At 41.7% G+C, this 18593-nt stretch overlaps 1 protein-coding gene across 1 annotated transcript; it reads right to left on the bottom strand.

Annotated features, from left to right (window-relative positions):
- Nucleotides 1–289: 289 nt before the first annotated feature.
- Nucleotides 290–17911, bottom strand: dnaaf4 (dynein axonemal assembly factor 4). The gene is made up of 10 exons (XM_078241027.1): nt 17789–17911; nt 16090–16237; nt 15805–15938; nt 13786–14044; nt 12070–12212; nt 10846–10955; nt 8789–8942; nt 8142–8247; nt 7015–7131; nt 290–718 (listed from the first exon to the last, which is right to left on the bottom strand). The coding sequence occupies exons 1-9, from the start codon at nt 17909–17911 to the stop codon at nt 7022–7024; spliced, it is 1287 nt and encodes a 428-aa protein (XP_078097153.1). The 3' UTR covers nt 290–718; nt 7015–7021.
- Nucleotides 17912–18593: the final 682 nt, after the last annotated feature.

Below are 18593 nucleotides of genomic sequence, written 5' to 3'. Positions count from 1 at the left end.
GGCAGCAAGAGCAGGAGGGACTCCTGGTCAGCCATGCTTGATGCAGAGTGATGCCCCTCAAGCTATAAGCCTTTGGCGACAGACTGACGACTTATAACTCACTATGGAAACACATAAAAGCTTTAGTGCGCCACCAGATGCGGGATGAGAATTGGAATGGAATTCTGAAGTATCAGACACTTGACAGACACAATAAACAAGATAATAGCAGTCAATTTAATAATTAAAGAACAACAGTTACCAAGATTACCAAAGTATAACACTTGCTAGATTCAGTTCAACTTAATATATTACATTTATAATTAAAATACCGTGGTACATATTTTGGAAGGTTTTTAAAAATAAAATGGTAATGATTAACAACAAATAAGGGTTCCTGCCAAAGTTCATTAGATTCTTTCAGAATAAGATCTGATCACCTTAGTCCAGCAGCAGTTTAGTGTCAACGTTGTCTCCTCGTTTCGTCCTCTGCCTCCGAACTATATCTTCCAACAGTTTGTCCTGAATCTCATTCTCTCCTGGCTTGTCAGCCGATTTCTTTTGTTGAGTATTTCTGTGTTATTGAAAACATGGAATACACTCTGATGCATTGCAGTCCTTTTCCTCTTTAAATAATAATTTTATTTTTCTCGTTTCCACATTCTCCTTATAACACGTCTTCTGCTCCAGCTGGGTTATCTCATTTCATTATTCAATTAAACCTTCCAGTTTAAAACATCTTTAAAAATACAACAATGGCAAAATGGCAGTAGAAACAATGCAACGTTCCAAATTATCATTCCACATTCACTTAAAACTAAAGCAAGTACACTATGGTGTTTGACCGAAAGACTCTATTAATCTCAGCTGTTGATCGGGCTTTGAAACAATCGCCAATATGTGGAAACATTAAAGTTTTTGTTGAATGATGTTCAAAATAACTACTAGCACCGCATTATTATTCTGTCTGACTAAAGCTTTCATGATGTTATTTGAGGAGTTACTCCAAAAATGTATGTGGATTTTGTAATTGTTAATTTATAAATGTCAAAAGCAGTACCGTTTGTCTGAAATTGCATATGTAGTGTTATGGTATCTAAACAGCCACATTGGTATAAAAGCTTTAGCTTTGTTTAGTCCTAGCATGTATTTAGACAGAGTGTGTTGAATTCATAGTGAGATTACACAAAATGCAGTTTGCAATGACTTCTTCTGGGGTACATTTCTGCTGGTCTCTGAAACCTGCAGTTAGATTTTAAGTTCCCAACTTGCTAGGAACAAGGATTCCATTGGATTCCAGTCACTGCATTGCATCATTCTGGTATTCTAACCAATCAGCGTGAGCCAGTTTAGTGATGACCTACTTGAGTCAATTTCAACTCCAGTACTTAAAGGGATACTCCAACCTGGCAATTTGATGGATTTTGGAGTTGGAAACACAACAAAAGGTACTGGCAGAATTGAATCTAGAAGTTCAAAGACTATGCCTTGTTTCAGTGATGCCTCCCTGGATGTGAAGCTGGAGGCTGAAGGGGCCCATAGCGAAACACTGTTAGTTAGCTCTTGTCAGGAGGATGAAACTTGCCAATGGAACAAAGAAGTTGTTTTTTTAGGGTTTGCAGTAATCACCAAGCCAGGCAATAGGTTGGAGATTACTGCACACCAGGCAATCCACAGTGACTAAATGAAGCTCTCTGAGCCCTCTGCTGAATTTTGTCAGGGGGTAGTCTTCAATGGTGCACGTCATCGATTGGGATACACCACAGCTGCAGGGATTCCCAGCAAGGCTCCATTTGTGCCAATTTGCTGCACAAAGGCCTTGGCCAGTGCAGAAATGGTTGAGGAGTGCCCAATGTTAGCAGAGCAAATTGCAGCTGGGTGGGTGGGCTGTGGGATCTGTGATGAGGAAATGATTTTGAGTGGTGGTGTGATGGTTTGATTGCTGCTGCCATAAGGCTTCTGCTGTTATTCCTTGGCTCGGCTGGTGTGATGGGAAATGAGCAGCAGATGGATCGGTAAGGCCTTTGTGTAGCAGCAGGCTTGGATTGATGTAAACATTCTCCTGGAGCTTTCTTATTGCAATCCCCCTCCTTATGTGAGGGGTGGAATGTTGCTCAGGACTGGGAGCCAGAGAGATGGCCATGGATTAGTGCTCATCGGGGAAGCCAATGATTCCACAAGGAAACTGAACTCAGCAAGCTCAGGCTTCAAGCATTCCAGTATCACCACATCAAAAACTACGAAGAAGCTGTGGCTGGGTGTAACCCACATGTTCAGCAGCAGGATCCCAATGCCAAGCTCATGAATTCAATAACATAAGCAAGACAGGGGAGGTGCGTACAATGCTATTTCACTCACATGCTGGCGTGTGTATCACCCCAATCCCCTTGCTCTACTTTCTCAACCATAGTCCAGCACCACTCAACACCAAATTACCTTGCAGGTACACCTACCTTTCTCTGTCATCGCATGCATCTCCTCCTGTCCATCCACCTCTGACACACACCCTCATCTTTTATGCAATGTCATGCCTTTCCTTAGTTACAATTCATTTGTCTAACACATGCCATTACTCTCACTCATCGGTCTCTTCTCTCCCTCCTTGCAAAGAGAGCACAAAGCATGAGAGAGCCACAGTGGTGGCCCCCAGTCATCTCTCAATTGACACTCCAGAGAATGAGGCATTGGACATTGGTGGAACTTCAATGTGTCTGACCCTAACAGATGAGGACCTCCTGGCTACCTGGTGACAGAACTAAATATCACACAGCAAACAAACATCATGCATGTTGACTTGATATAAGGTAATTAAACATAATCCACAAAGAACCAAAGGCATCTCTCTTCAGTAGAGAGAGAGAATTTGTTACATATAGCTTGAGGGATACCACTCTGCAAGCATGAGGCAAAGTGAGGAGATGGCAGGCTTCCAAGAACTACCAGCACCTAGCAGAACTCAAATTCAGTATCAGTGAGCAGATTCCTGTGCAAGTGCCACTTGATAGAACTGTCAATTAAACCTTCTACCTCCTTGCTGATGTTCGAGAGGAGACTGGTGGGGTGATATTTGGCAGGCAAGTAATTGTCCTGCTTTTTGTGAACAGGACATAGATAGGATGCAAAGCTGGGCTGAAAAAAGGCAAATGGAGTTTAACCCTGATAAATGTGAGGTGATTCATTTTGGTAGGACTAATTTAAATGTGGATTACAGGGTCAAAGGTAGGGTTCTGAAGACTGGAGGAACAGAGAGATCTTGGGGTCCATATTCACAGATCTCTAAAGGTTGCCACTCAAGTGGATAGAGCTGTGAAGAAGGCCTATAGTGTGTTAGCTTTTATTAACAGGGGGTTGGAGTTTAAGAGCCGTGGGGTTATGCTGCAACTGTACAGGACCTTGGTGAGACCACATTTGGAATATTGTGTGCAGTTCTGGTCACCTCACTATAAGAAGGATGTGGAAGCGCTGGAAAGAGTGCAGAGGAGATTTACCAGGATGCTGCCTGGTTTGGAGGGTAGGTCTTATGAGGAAAGGTTGAGGGAGCTAGGGCTGTTCTCTCTGGAGCGGAGGAGGCTGAGGGGAGACTTAATAGAGGTTTATAAAATGATGAAGGGGATAGATAGAGTGAACGTTCAAAGACTATTTCCTCGGGTGGATGGAGCTATTACAAGGGGGCATAACTATAGGGTTCATGATGGGAGATATAGGAAGGATATCAGAGGTAGGTTCTTTACGCAGAGAGTGGTTGGGGTGTGGAATGGACTGCCTGCAGTGATAATGGAGTCAGACACTTTAGGAACATTTAAGCGGTTATTGGATAGGCACATGGAGCAAACCAGGATGATAGGGAGTGGGATAGCTTGATCTTGGTTTCTGATAAAGCTCGGCACAACATCGTGGGCCGAAGGGCCTGTTCTGTGCTGTACTGTTCTATGACATACTTGGGCAATTTTCCATATTGTTGGGTAAATTAATTATAACTGTCCTGGAACAATTTGGTTAGGGGCACAGCTCGTTCTGGAGCATAAGTCTTCAGTACTATTGCCGGGATGTTGTAAGGGCCCATAAACTTTGCAGTATCCAGTGCCTTCAGCCAGTTCTTGACTTCACATGAAGTGCGTTCAATTGGCTAAAGATGAAGATTGGCATCTGTGATACTGGGAACCTCAGTGGGCCACCTACATGGAGCATCAAACAAGGGTATGCAGACCCTCACCATGGTTTGCAAACTTTGAATGTCACCTTAAGCAGGATGTTATGATACCCTAGCCTTGGCCAACCATACCCCAGTGATCTGCAGCAAAGTGCTGTCCAGCTCATTGCCTGCAGGGAAGTAAGTGCAAGTGAGCCTTGGGAAGGATAATAGATTGAATTCTCTTGTGTTGCAGTTCCTTAACTCCCACATGCAGATAGTTGATGCCACACTGAACCTATTGGAAGTCAGTCAGAATCTCAAACCCAAATGCCCGTTTATTCGGACTGGCATCAAGACCAGCAAAATTGACATAATTGCCTGCCCTGGCTAACAAGCCATCAGGCACCCACCTTATGCATTTGTGGGCCACTGACTACAAATGTCTCCAGCACAGCCTTGAAGAATCCAGAAACAAACATTAAGGATGATAGTGACTTTGACAGCCAGCAGTAAAGCATGGTCGCCAAGTTCGATTGGCAACAGATACGTTTCCAGCAAGCTCTGCCACTGCCTGACATGAAGCTCTCAGCCTCCTGAAACTGTTCATCCAACATTTGGGAACTCCATGGGTGGACCCTGTGGCGATAGGAATGTCTTCCCATGAGCTGCACCTTTCTGCTTGCCACCTCTCTCCAGTGGAGCTGCAGGTCTGTGAGGAGTAGGTTGTTGCTCTTGTTGGTCCTCATCTGAGATCCAAAGTTATAGACCATTGTGGTGAACCATAGATGGTTACCACTGTGGGTACTAAACCACAGATGGTTAGCACTATGGGTACTTGTACATATGTTACTGTTGTCACTGTTGGGGTTAGGGTTGGGGTGTTCTACCTGTTGGTATTGTTCTGTGGTACACTCCGGTTGGCTCCGCCTACCTGTAGGAGTATAAAGGTCACTGCACTGCCTGGTGACCCTTTAGTCTGGGATTGTATCGTTATGCAGTATGCTCCATTCTTGTTACTAATAAAAGCCTTTATTTCCCGGGTACGATCCAGCCTCCTGAGTGATTTAATCGTGCATCAACCATAAAGGACCCATGTTGACCTGATAGCTCAGAGTTCCAAAACGCGGGTCAGGAATACAAACCTCCCAGGTTGCCAAAGTAATCGTCAAAGTTGCCTCTTAGCACAAATACTGCGAACAACGTCTTTCACACAAGCAGGCAAAACAGCAGCTAAGAGTTTTCATTGGCACACTTCCCTGTCATGTCCTCTCAATTGCCACTGTGCACTCACCTTACTTTCATAGGCAAGTTCCAGGAAGTTTGGGAAACCCATAGATCCACAGTTAAAATGCATTAATTGACCAATTAGCATATTAAAATTGACACTCTACCTTTCCCGAGGGGTTTGTTCACATGCCACCTAAGATGCTGTAGTGAAATGTGGAAGTTGTTGGATTGGAGCCAGCTTCCCAACACGCTGTCTGTTTCAGCAGTTTTAAACAATACCTGCTCCGACACGTTAAAATTCAGCCCTTTACTTTAGTGGCTGCTACCTTATCATTGGGCATCACAACTAAGGTTGATTTTATCTTAACCTTCCACTCAGATACTTTAATTAATAAAATTACTCAGCAGTCATGGTAGTCCAGTTGGAATCTGAATGGGCAGCTTTTCACTAAGCTTTCACAAGGTTCACTGAAGACTCCAATGTGTAACTTCAAAGAGTAGTATTTCTTAGCAGAGACAAAGCCATTATAAAGTCACGTGGGTGAGTAATTTGCCATTGGGAGTTTTGACCAGAGACTTCCTAGAGTAGGTGAGGACCCAATAGAACAACTTTATCAACCACTCTATAATCAGGTATATGATTAAGTATTCTATCCTCATTTTAGTGAAGCGCATACTCAATTCGTGACGAGAATATCATGGAAGTAAAAAGTCTTCTCTCTCAAAGAATGAGGAAGTGCAAAAAAGCATCAACAATTAATGCCCAACAGTGTCTTAAGTATTCTCTGCACCTTTCAGTTCAAACTGATCCAAATTCAGGTTTTCTTCAGAAAATCAAAGTCTCGTTCGGATTGATGTGGAGATGCCGGCATTGGACTGGGGTGGGCACAGTAAGAAGTCTCACAACACCAGGTTAAAGTCCAACAGGTTTATTTGGTAGCACAAGCTTTCAGAGCGCTACTCCTTCATCAGGTGAGTGAAGAGTTGGGTTCACAAACAGGGCATATACAGGCACAGACTCAATTTACAAGATAATAGTTGGAATGCGAGTCTTAACAGGTAATCAAGTCTTCACATTGTCAATCACCAAGCAGGAGTGTTCCCTTCCTGTCGGGGAACACTTCAGCAGTCAAGGGCATTCAGCCTCCAAGGCGGCCTTCACGACACACGACAATGCAGAATCGCCGAGCAAAAACTGATAGCCAAGTTCCGCACACATGAAGACGGCCTCAACCAGGATCTTGGGTTCATGTCACACTATCTGTAACCCCCATGACTTGCCCGGGCTTGCAAATTCTCACCAGCTGTCCTGGCTGGAGACAATTCACACCTCTTTAACCTGTGCTTAACCCTCTCTCCGCTCGCATTGTCTGTACCTGTAAAGACTTGATTACCTGTTAAGACTCACATTCCAACTATTATCTTGTAAATTGAGTCTGTGCCTGTATCTACCCTGCTTGTGAACCCAACTCTTCACTCTACTGATGAAGGGGCAGTGCTCCAAAAGCTCGTGCTACCAAATAAACCTGTTGGACTTTAACCTGCTGTTGTGAGACTTCTTACTGTGGTTTGGATTGAGGCTTTGCATGTATTACAACCCCTGAATACAATGTATGTGATCAAGAAAAGGGTGAAAGGTAGAACTAAACTATCAGTAAGTCTCTGACACTCCTCACTTGGTTTTTAGGAATCGGGAGGTGTTCCTTGAATCACATGACGTATCTTCTCTGCATCTTCTTGTATTGTCTGGTTGCTTGGGTCAATCTTCAGAGCAGCTTCATAATCCTGAAGGCCTGTCAGAGCATAATTAAAAGCACCCAGTGAATAAATCAAAACTGTTGTGATGTGATACTGAGCCACAAAGGTCAGGAAATGTTCAGCCTGAATCCCCAGAATGTACTGGGTTGCATGATCTGAGCTGAGGTGGCAGATGAGGAAAAGGAAAACAATTGTCAGGATTATAGATCATGTTGAAGAAGCAATTGCAGGTGTTGCACACTTTCTGAGCGTGTTTCTGTTGATCTTCAACAATGGGAGTTGAAATTTGGTTATAGCACATCCCAAAATTGCATCGTCCACCAACACTGACAATCGCACACACACTTAAATCCCATAGATCCACTTTCCTACGTGAGTTTGTAAAGGTTTAGATAGACAAGCTGTGTTGGGAAAAGGTGAAGTTTTTTCTCCTCTCACTCCTTGTGACATTATAAGAAATTACTTATAGAAGTGAGAGTGAGAGACAGAAACAGGGATGGACAGAGAGAAACAGCAGGAAAAGGCTATGCACTAGTATGTTGCTGACTGCAATTACCATTTATTATGAAAGATACTTGGTTCTCTACTGTCATAAATTGAGGGCAACTTGATGTGGCTAAAAGTATAGACGGGTTTATTACCAACTATAAACAATTATTTACAACAAAGGGTCTGACAGAATTAACAATTCAACTAATCTCCACTTCTCCCTGGCACCAACCGAAGGGTCCTCCCTGACCCGGGATACTCCCCTTAACACCCGATTGGCTCAGTTTCCCACCTCAACACTCCATAGGGTCCAGCCGGATCACCTGGCCCTCAGGGATTGCCCTCTTAAAGGGGCCACGCTACCACAGTTACTATGCTTGAAATATTGTCTGAATGACATAAAGGCTCTGTTAACTAGTGCCTTCACAAATAAGTCAGGAAAGAAGGAATAAGCTGGAAAAGGGAAAACTGGTGCAGCCAAATTTTAACTCCAACATCTGCCAATTATACGTTTCCACAATTTCTAGTGTAACTAATTACTAAAATGTTCTCTTACCCTCCACATATAATTCCAATTCACAAAATGCTGCCCCTCTTCTAATGTGGGCCTTCAGTCTGCTGTTTGCATTGTCTGGAACAGCAGGAGTTAACAAATCAAGTGCCTAAAGGGAAAAAATAAACTTGGTACTTAAACAAATAAAAAGATATAAAATAAGAGCTAGATTCCATTTTGTTTCAAAAATCAGTGGTAAACATTTTCTAAGAGTGGGATGTGATTTAAAAGTTCGTGTACCAGAGAGGCAAGCACGGCTCCTTCAAGCCACTGATTAAAATAACAGATCCAGTCCCAGTGACATCACGAGAACTTAATCTATGTACTTAAAGAGAACTATGTCATTTTGGGGTAGATGCTCTTGCCATCTTTAATTTAGTGAGTTGCACTGGCAGAATTGAGGGAAAGTGTCTGTCGCCTATTTATCCTGAGTCAGGAAGTGACGTGTTCCAGAAAAAATAAGATTAAGTATAAGAAGTGGGACAAATAAATGAACAGTAAAGTATGAATCGCCTTAATATTTGTGACTGATCCTTAGTCAAAAACAGGAAGGTTCCCAAATGTAAAAATGAACTGAACCATGGTTAATTTTTGCCTTAATCTAATTAATTAGTGTTAATCAATTTCCCAGAACCTGAATGTGAACTAACCTTGGAGGAGTCTTCAATGGCTTTGTGTAAATTTCTTAGTTTAAGGTGGCTTGCAGCCCGGTTCAGGTACAAGACTGGAAGTTTGTTATTCAATTGTATTCCCAGGTTATAGGCATTAATAGCTGCAAGATAATCTCCTGATGCAAACAGCTTGCTAAAAAAAGGAAAATAACATTTGAATAGTTATGATAACCTGATTTGAAGTTTATTACAGATAAGCTAGTCAGACCTTCATCGGCTAGCAAAGTGTTAACTGCCATAAATTAAGGTCTCTCATTGCAGTTAGTCATTGTTTAGTAGGCAACATCATGTGACAGGTTCCAGAATGTCTTTCAGAGGATACACATAATAAGCAAATCATTGCATTGTTTTCCAAGTGCCACGTCTTTATGTAAGAGACCAGTCACTGTTAATAAATCATTTGAATGTAGAGGGTTACATAGCTGAGTACGTTCTTTCATCATCTAACACCCACTCCTGCATAATTTTCCAAGGACAGCAAGACTAATTGTAGGACTGCTCAAATTCTGAACGGAAAATAAGTTCCAACCACCTGGGTAGCTGATATAAAGGAAAATATTCTTTGCAGATCACAGACTGAACCTTTAAAAAGACTGGAATTTAATCATGAAGGATTTCAGTTAAGCAAACCAAGATAACACAGGAAAAGTCAAAGAGCAGTCTATAGAAACCATAGAAACCATAGAAAATTGCAGCTCAGAAACAGGTCTTTTGGCCCTTCTTGTCTGTGCCGAACCATTTTTTGCCTAGTCCCACTGACCTGCACTTATAGAAACCATAGAAACCATACTCAAAACCATATGTTTTTCTTCAATGACCTGGAGCTCAGACTTTACATGAGTGCACACTCAAAACCATATGTTTTGAGTAATGCAGGAATGATTCCTTGACCAAATGGTAGCACTCTCGCTTCTGAGTCAGAATGCTGTCCATTCAAACCCCACACCAGAGTCTTGAGCACTATACCTAGACTGACACAGCAGTGCAATCCTGAGGGAGCACTACACATTTGGAGGTGCCTACACCACATGGACAGCAGCTGTTCAAGAAAGTGGCTCACCAATGCCTTCTCAAGGGCTATTAAGTAAGGATGGACAATAAATGTTGGCCTAGCCCGTAATGCCCACATCCCGTGGAAAGAATTTTAAAAAGTTGGCATGGGAGAGGACACTGCCGTTGGACTGACTTTCTTGCCACCAAATTTGGAGGATCTTGTGAAGGAACCACTGATGGTACTTCTCCAGTGCTTTGAGGTGTCTGTGGAAGGTTGTTCAAGTCCCCAAAGCATATAGGAGCGTGAGGATCACAATGTAAACCATGATCGCAAATGTGGGTTTGAGATCCTGGTCCTCAAGTACTCTTTTCCAAAGATGTAGCTGGCACATTGGAGGTGATGATGAATTTCATCATCTATGTCTGCCTTTGTTGAGAGGAGCTCCCCAGATATAGAAATGGCCCACATTGTCTAGGATCTCTCCACTGATCTTAATCAATGATGGGGGAGGCATTGTGCTGTGGGAGCTCACTGAAAGAGGACCTGAGTTTTCTGGGTATTTCATGATAGACCCACTTTCTCAAATGCTTCAGAGAAGGAGTTGACAATGACCTGGAGCTCAGACTTTACGTGAGTACACACTCAAGCATCATCGACATGATGGAATTCAATGATTAAAGCATGGAATGATTTTGGTTATGGATGGAAGACTGCCTCGGCTAACCAGCTTCCCATACAGTATTGGAGCGAGGAAGATGGAAAAGAGATTGTTGCAATGACACAGCCTTGTTTGATCTGTGACAGTTGCATTAGGAGGATTGTGGCTTGCGTGTTAACATGGAGCAGGTGGAGGATGGCGACAAATTTCTGAGGGCAGCCAAGTTTTAGAAGGATATCCCATGAGTCTTCACTATTGACAGAGTTAAGGCTTTGTGAGGTCAAAAGAAGTTGGTGCTGTTCCTTGCATTTTACCGATGAGCTGTTGAGGTGTGAAGTTCTTTTCAAATTCAAATTAATGACTTAAAATATTGTCATAACTTACTTCCCTTTATCCTTTAGCCAGTCTGGATTTTTTTCCTCTTCCTTCAGGTCTTTAAGTTCAGCAATATTTGCATTTTTAGCTCGTCTAGCTTCTGCCTGTTTTCTTAACCACTGTAAACCAATGAAGAATCTTAGTTCAGATACAATATACCATACAATGAAAATTTAAGATATCTTATGAGACCACTGTATGGAACTGCTTTATCAACTTAGCATATACACTCTATGTAATCATGTAAGTACTATATTAAGTGTAAAGTTTTATTGCATCCTAGATTTTCTGTCATAATATATACATGACCAATGATCAAGATTAAATGAAACCAGAAAGCTTGTGTAGCAAACAGCACACCAATCAACAGCACCACAGATAATCACATCCAGGATTCCTCACACAGTGAGTGCCTAGAATTTACCTGGACCACCAGGCAATGAGCAGATGTGAGACACAAAATTAACCAGGGAAAAACTTCAGTGTAAGTTCAGTGCAGAGTTCCTCCAAGCCATAATAAACTCGCAACGGCAGAGCCCCAGAAACAACCTGCCTATTCGTTCTGCTGATGGGGAAGTGTGTGTAAGTACATGAGCATCTACGAAGGAGAGAAATAGGCAACAAAATTGTAAAATAAATTAGAAATTCTATTGATTCCCAACACATAACAGGCTTTATAAAAATCAATAGGGAACAACCATAATTTCATAGAATAGAATAGAATCCCTACATTGCAGAAGGAGACCATTCAGCCTATCAAGTCTGCACCAACTCTCTGACACAGCATCCCACCCAGGCACCCCCACCTCCCCCTATCCCCGTAACCCCACACATTTACCTTGCTAATCCCCTAACCTACACATCTTGGGACATGAAGGGGCAATTTAGCATGGTCAATCCACTCAACCTATACATCTTTCTACTGTGGGACGAAACAGGAGCACCTGGAGGAAACTCATGCAGACAGGGAGAACATGCAAGCTTCACATAGACAGTCACCCGAGGCCGGAATCGAGCCCGGGTCCCTGGCGCTGTGAGGCATCAGTGCTAACCACTGGGCCACCATGACGCCCTTCCCTTTCAATTTATTTAATTTGAAACTCATCTCCAGATTGATATTTTAACCGATTATGTGAGCTACCAAATCAATGGAATTAACAATGTATAAATATCAATCTCAGTTAATTGTGGCATGTGTTTAAGGAAATGTATTCATTTTTACAAAACCCTTACCTCCTCCTCCTCAGCAATAAGAGATTCTCTCAGCGCAGTAGGAAAAACACGTGGTGTGAAGTTTATCTGAATATTGCCAGCTGGACGAGGACCTGGGATGATTTCTTCCTTGGAGATTTCAGTAAATATATTGCCAGTTGTACCTGCAATTAATTCATGGTTAGAATTAATTTAACTATTAAATACTTTCATATAGGAACGGCTACACACCTTGTTTGCAGAGAAAGGAACTTAAATATGAGAAGGAAACCTATTTTAATGTGACTTTTAGACGTATCAGGAAGTAACTGACTCCTGTGTTGAAGATACAGAACAAGGAATTTTACATCATAGAACCTATCAATTGTCAAGTAGAATGCTGAAAAATGAGAGTTAGTGCTAATCCACCTTATCTATCTTTACTTATACAAATGATACTGGAGCTGATAATGCAGTCATGTCAAGGTGGCACTGGGACTGCTGTGTACTAAACACTGGCTACACCTGTGGGCCATGAGGTCAGCTAATCCCAATAATGCAAGGTCAGCCAATTTTCCCTTTTCAGATGTTACACCTGGCATATTATGCTTGCTTGATGTGATGCAATAAGTCTGTGAGTGTAGCACTTTTGCCACCAAAGCTCTTAAAAGATTATTGGCTGCCCTTAAAAATCTGTGATTCTTTTGATGCAAAATACGTTCTGGGCAGGATCAGCCCTTTCAGCGGGCAGGCTTTGTCGGTCCTACAATGAAAGGTGCCTTTCAATGCAGAGCACCACTTTTCTGTTGCATGGATGGAGGTCTTATGCACTGCTTGAGCGGCTAAGAAAAAACTTTATTTAGCTACGCAGGATCGACAGCGTAATTCGTAATGATATCTTAATAGATTATATTGCCAGAATTTACCGTAAACATGGCCCATTACCTTCAAGGAAGAAGTCATGGAAATTTGCAAACGCTGATCTTGGTATATGAATATGTATGCTCATTTTCTTTTGAGTCGCTGTGCTCTGTTGTTACAACACAGTGCTGCCCATGTTAGATATTAAATGGGTCATGAATCAGGCATTATGCCAGCAACGTTCCTTATAGCTGCATGTTCACACACTCACACAAGGTTGCTATTGTCCTGGGTATATCAATCAAGCCCATCTTCAACTGAACTCATCTTCCCTTTGTTGAAGTCAGTTGCTAAGAAAAATGGCAATATGTTTTTAACAAGGGCCTAACAGGTTTCTTAAGAAGCACCCATTTTGTACATAAAGCTAGTAATGTCATAACATCAAAATGTTCTTGGGAATGACTACTGATTGCCCATTGAATTACAATTAGCATGCCCCACACCTCTTAAAATTCCATGTTCAGTCGTGTAGGAAAGCTTGTAACACAGTGGTCATTCCATCCCACTTTCTTCCACTACCAGGAAGACCTATGATTTACATGTGAATATTCTGGCAATCTAGTTACATTGTTACATACAGCAGTAGCTATCCTTAAATTCTCAGTCATGAGTGAGTTAGAGCATGGGAGAGGGAGAACCCAATCGAAGGGTGAAAAATAACCTTAAAATAAGAAATCTGAAATTCATCTGGTTTAAAATCATATAATGAATCTTTTGTCAATGTTATTAAGACTCGGTTGAATCCCATTTTAAATTATTTTTTGCTCTATGGAAGGGAGAGACTTCACATTAATTGTCTGTTTAGAAATTAAATCATTGAAATTGAAATAGGTTTACCTCCCGTAACAGAATGCTGGTTTGGAGTTCTTGAGACAAAATTCTGCATTTTATTTTCTTCCTTCCTCATCCTCCTCCTTTTCTCTGCCTCAATCTTCTGCCTTGCAATCTTTAGTTCCTCCTTTTTCTTTAGTTCCTCCTTTCTCTTTAGTTCCTCTTCTTCATACTTCTGCTGTTTCCATTCTTCCAACTCTTTGGTTGCTTTTCTTCTCTCTTGCTCTTTCAACTCTTCAATCTGTTTTCTGTTATCCTCCTCTATCTGTACAGTTTTAGTGTAAGTTTATTATTCTTAACCATATGGATCATGCTTATACCAAATTTCCATAGTTTGTGACCTTCCCTTGGACTAAAACACACACTCAAAGGTTCACCTGGGATTGTGATATATCCAAATACACCTGAGCTTCACAGTGACACTCAGGAGCACCTTAACATTAGTCTACATCTCGAATGAGACACATTGCAATGTTGGTGGAGAAAGCAGAGGTGAAAATTACTTCGGCACTTTGTGGAGTGCTAGTAACTAGCATAGGAAATCAAAATCCAAATGTGTATGAATCATAGAATCCCTACAGTGCAGAAGGAGGCCATTTGGCCCATCGAGCCTGCACCAACAATAATTCCGCCTAGGTCCTATCCCCGTAACCCCACATATTTACCCTCTAATCCCCCTGACACTAAGAGTTAATTTAACATGGCCAATCCACCTAACCTGCACATCTTTGGACTGTGAGAGGAAACCAGAGCACCTGGAGGAAACCCATGCAAACAAGGGGAGATTGTGCAAACTCCACACTAATAGTCACCAAGGGCTGGAATCAAACCCGGGTCCCTGGCGCTGTGAGGTGGCATTGCTTGCCAATGTGCCGCTGGTGTAAGCAAGCAAAGTTCAGAAGTGGAGAGATGAAGGTAGCTTTTTACAGTGGAAGCAGTCAATGAAAGCTACTGCAGCATGATGTACTGTGTGGTGGAGAGAACAAATGTTAATCTATACAAATTCAGTGGCGAGAGGAGGTAGTGATTGTAGGGATAAATTTAGCAGAATTCCTTCCTCAATAACACAACTACACCACTGCCCCGATCATAAATGGACCCATCTTACCATCAGTCTAGTATTCATCTTCGATAGGTTTGTAAATGGAAGATGTAAGAATTAGAGAATGAAAACTGGAGCTAAACGTGTGACAGAATGCAAGCCAGACACCTGCATGTAATTTGTTTCCAGTTTGTATTCATAGATAGTATTTGTGATAACCTCCACGAGGTCCATGGGGAATCATTCAATGATTAATTTCCTTGTGGGGCTCATTGAGTATGAGTTCCCCTGGTAACAGGCAGTGGTTGCCCAGTTAGAACTGAAGCTTTTATAAGAAAGGCCCAGGACTGGGCCTGCTGAACTGTGGCCCCAGGCAGTGAATAACATGGTACTGGTTTTACCTTGCATTCTGTATTAAACTGCGCTCCTTTCCAGTCGGGCTTCCAGAGTCATTACAGTATTCGATTAGGAAAGAATTTAACACCAGCAATAAAGCTGAAAGCCACTTAATACAACAACCTTACAGTACAAATACGAGAGAAGTCTCATCATGATTAAGATGCTTATATGTACAGTCTTGCATTATTTTAATTAATGAGATTGAACTAGTACTTCCCTGGAGCACCACTCAGTTTGGTGATACTGGTGATGTCTTTCATTACCATCTCTGAAGTTTTAAGTTTATACCTTATAGTATAGTATCGTCACATGGCAGGAAAAGAGTGTTACAGGAAATGCATGACTTCTGCATTATGGAGGATTGTCTCATTTTACTGAAATTACTCAATTACTATACTACTGTATCACTGACCATCTTGAACTGCATTTTAAAATCTTTAATAACTTTGTTGCACATAATGGTTTGAATTTTAAGAAAATGAGTGGTTTTATACCAAATTATGCTCTCAATAACTCTATTCTAAATGGATAATCTTGTGCACATGAAGAAACGTTAAATATTTAACAGGTTCTGCAACAATTACCTTCATTATCTTTTCCAATGAGTACTTCTCATTTCCTCGTTTTCTAATTGCTTTTTCTTCGGCAGTTTCTTGAGCGTTCTTTTGAGCAGCAAGTATTGCACCCTCCCTCTTTTTCTGCAACATTTCCTTACTAACTATCAAACAAAAGTCAATGTGATTGCTCAATGCAAAAACACTAATTATGCCATAACTACTAGATTTAAAATAATCATCACAAACAACACTGCCAGCGCATTTCATACAAATTTTCATCTACAGGAATCAACATAAAGCAAAAATCCTCACCTTCAACTGTTGAAAGTTGCTCCCACATCCCCAATTCTTTCTTACACAAGGTGAAGATGATAACACCATTGCCAACTTTAGCTGAGCTTTTTGACTCATCGATAGAAGCAAATAGCACTACCTCGAACAGAAATGGAGGAAAGTTCACCTGTTTAAAATAATCCATTAAAAGTCAAAATCTGGAGGCAAAAGGAGATTTGTAATTTCAAACTATGCAAAGTTAATTCATTTTTAGTTTTATCGAAAACTAAAACCTTAAATTGAATGTATTTTATAATCAGCATGTCAGCAATTTTACTAAATGACTTGTTGACAGGTAATATTTTAAGGGTTCCCCTGCTATCTCATTCATACTACTGCATAGTGCCGATGGGCTTTGCACTGCATGACAATAAAGATAAATAAATAGGCAACTCTAATAGCTACATTTGAATGTTGACCTGTGACATGCCATGTGATTTTATATCTTAGATGATTTAACAGTACAAAGGACATTTCCACAGTAATGGTATTTATTGTATCAACTTCCTTTTAGTGTGCGGTGCAGATCAGATGCAGAATCTAATCTTAAAGAATGGCCATATTTGCACAGTTCCAAAAGCAGAGTAATACCTGTATGAAACCCACAAATGGAGGGGAATTTTTTTATACCTAGCCTCATTTTCAGGGTAAATTTAAGTAGCGGTGGTGGGGATGGTGTGGAGCAGATATTTTGTATAAAATTCTCATTTACTTAACATGATAGCCCACCACAGCAATTTCATAAATGGATACAGTGAAATAATGACTTTCACAGTGAATTCTCCCCAATGGTATATCATGTTGCCACACAGAGGGAATGCCAACCAAAATATACACGCTATGCAATACAAGTCACGACCAAAAAGCATAAGTAAGTTTTCAGATATATACATGTATATAAACCTCAGAGGATTTTGGATTATCACTGGCCAACTCCACCGCCAGTTTGGACAATGAAATAATGCAATTGAAAGGCATGTACCAACAGAAGTGCGAACCAACTGGTGCAATCTGGGATGCTACTGAATAACTTGAGATTTGTGCAGTATTATTTATGACACTGAGGGAGCAAACTGTAGATTTATTTCCCTTTTTAACAACAGAAATACTTTAACATCCAGTGGATAGTACGAAATCCAGAGAAACACAAACAAAAACTGCAGAACAAAGATGCTGTGCCACCATTTACATGTAACGTGCAACTTCGAGAGAAACTTCAGAATGCCACGTATTATAATTGACAGAAATTGAACTGTCTTGTATTTTTTGCGTTATGTGATGTACTTTTAGGAATAAAATAATTTTTGAGGAATGGTGAATGAAGGATGTCATGATGTGGAGATGCCGGCGTTGGACTGGGGTAAACACAGTAAGAAGTTTAACAACACCAGGTTAAAGTCCAACAGGTTTATTTGGTAGCAAAAGCTTGTGTGGCTTTTGCTACCAAATAAACCTGTTGGACTTTAACCTGGTGTTGTTAAAACTCTTACTGAATGAAGGATGTCCAGTGGATGCAATACATTTACACTTTCAGAAAGTGTTTTTGATAAGATTTCACATTTGAGGTTTTGAACCACCCAAGGTGCACACAGTAATAGGAGAAGCTGATAGCCTGGCACTTTGTAATCTGAGCCCCCTGAGTCCAAGGCAGATGTACACACAGCCCAGAGCCCCTCACCTTTAAATAATCCTCTGTGCAGAAGATGTCCGCTTTCCCGGCCCTCACCCCCTTCAGCGGCACCGTGATAAACAGCTGCCTCTCGGTCTGATCCCAGCTGTAATCCCTGACCAGCAGCGGCATCTTCACCGGCGCCCGTTGCCAAGGGACGCGCATGCGGTTGCCAGGGTCAGTCCTTCCGGCACAATGGCTTTGGTTCCGGTGCAAAGGGCGGAGAGCCACAATGGACAGGCATCACTGAGCCTGACATGTTCCAGACTATCATCCCCACAGCTCAGTCCCCCCTTACAGTAAAGTTTATACAGTCTATTCCAACAATGATGGGTTAAATTTAGTGCTGATGAAACTTAGAATCATAGAAACCCTACAGTACAGAAAGAGGCCATTCAGCCCATCGAGTCTGCACCGACCACAATCCCATCCAGGCCCTACCCCCCATATCCACCCATTAATACCTCTAACCTACGCATCTCAGGACACTAAGGGGCAATTTTTTTTTAAGCATAGCCAACCAACCTAACCCGCACATCTTTAGACTGTGGGAGGAAACCGGAGCACCCAGAGGAAACCCACGCAGGCACGGGGAGAATGTGCCAACTTCACACAGACAGTGACCCAAGCCGGGAATCGAACCCAGGCCCCTGGAGCTGTGCAGCCGCAGAGCTAACCACTGTGCTACTGTTAGTGCAAACTGAAATCAGGGATGTAGCTAGAAGGGCAAAAGATAGACAGTACAACTTGTCCAAAATGTCACAATGGGACTCCAGTATTATTATTTTATTAGTGTCACAAGTGGGCTTACATT

The sequence above is a fragment of the Mustelus asterias genome, chromosome 24 (assembly GCF_964213995.1).
Source record: "Mustelus asterias chromosome 24, sMusAst1.hap1.1, whole genome shotgun sequence".
Lineage (NCBI taxonomy): Eukaryota > Metazoa > Chordata > Chondrichthyes > Carcharhiniformes > Triakidae > Mustelus > Mustelus asterias.
Note: the sequence above shows the minus strand (reverse complement) of the source record. Positions and strands in the feature narration are given on the sequence as shown.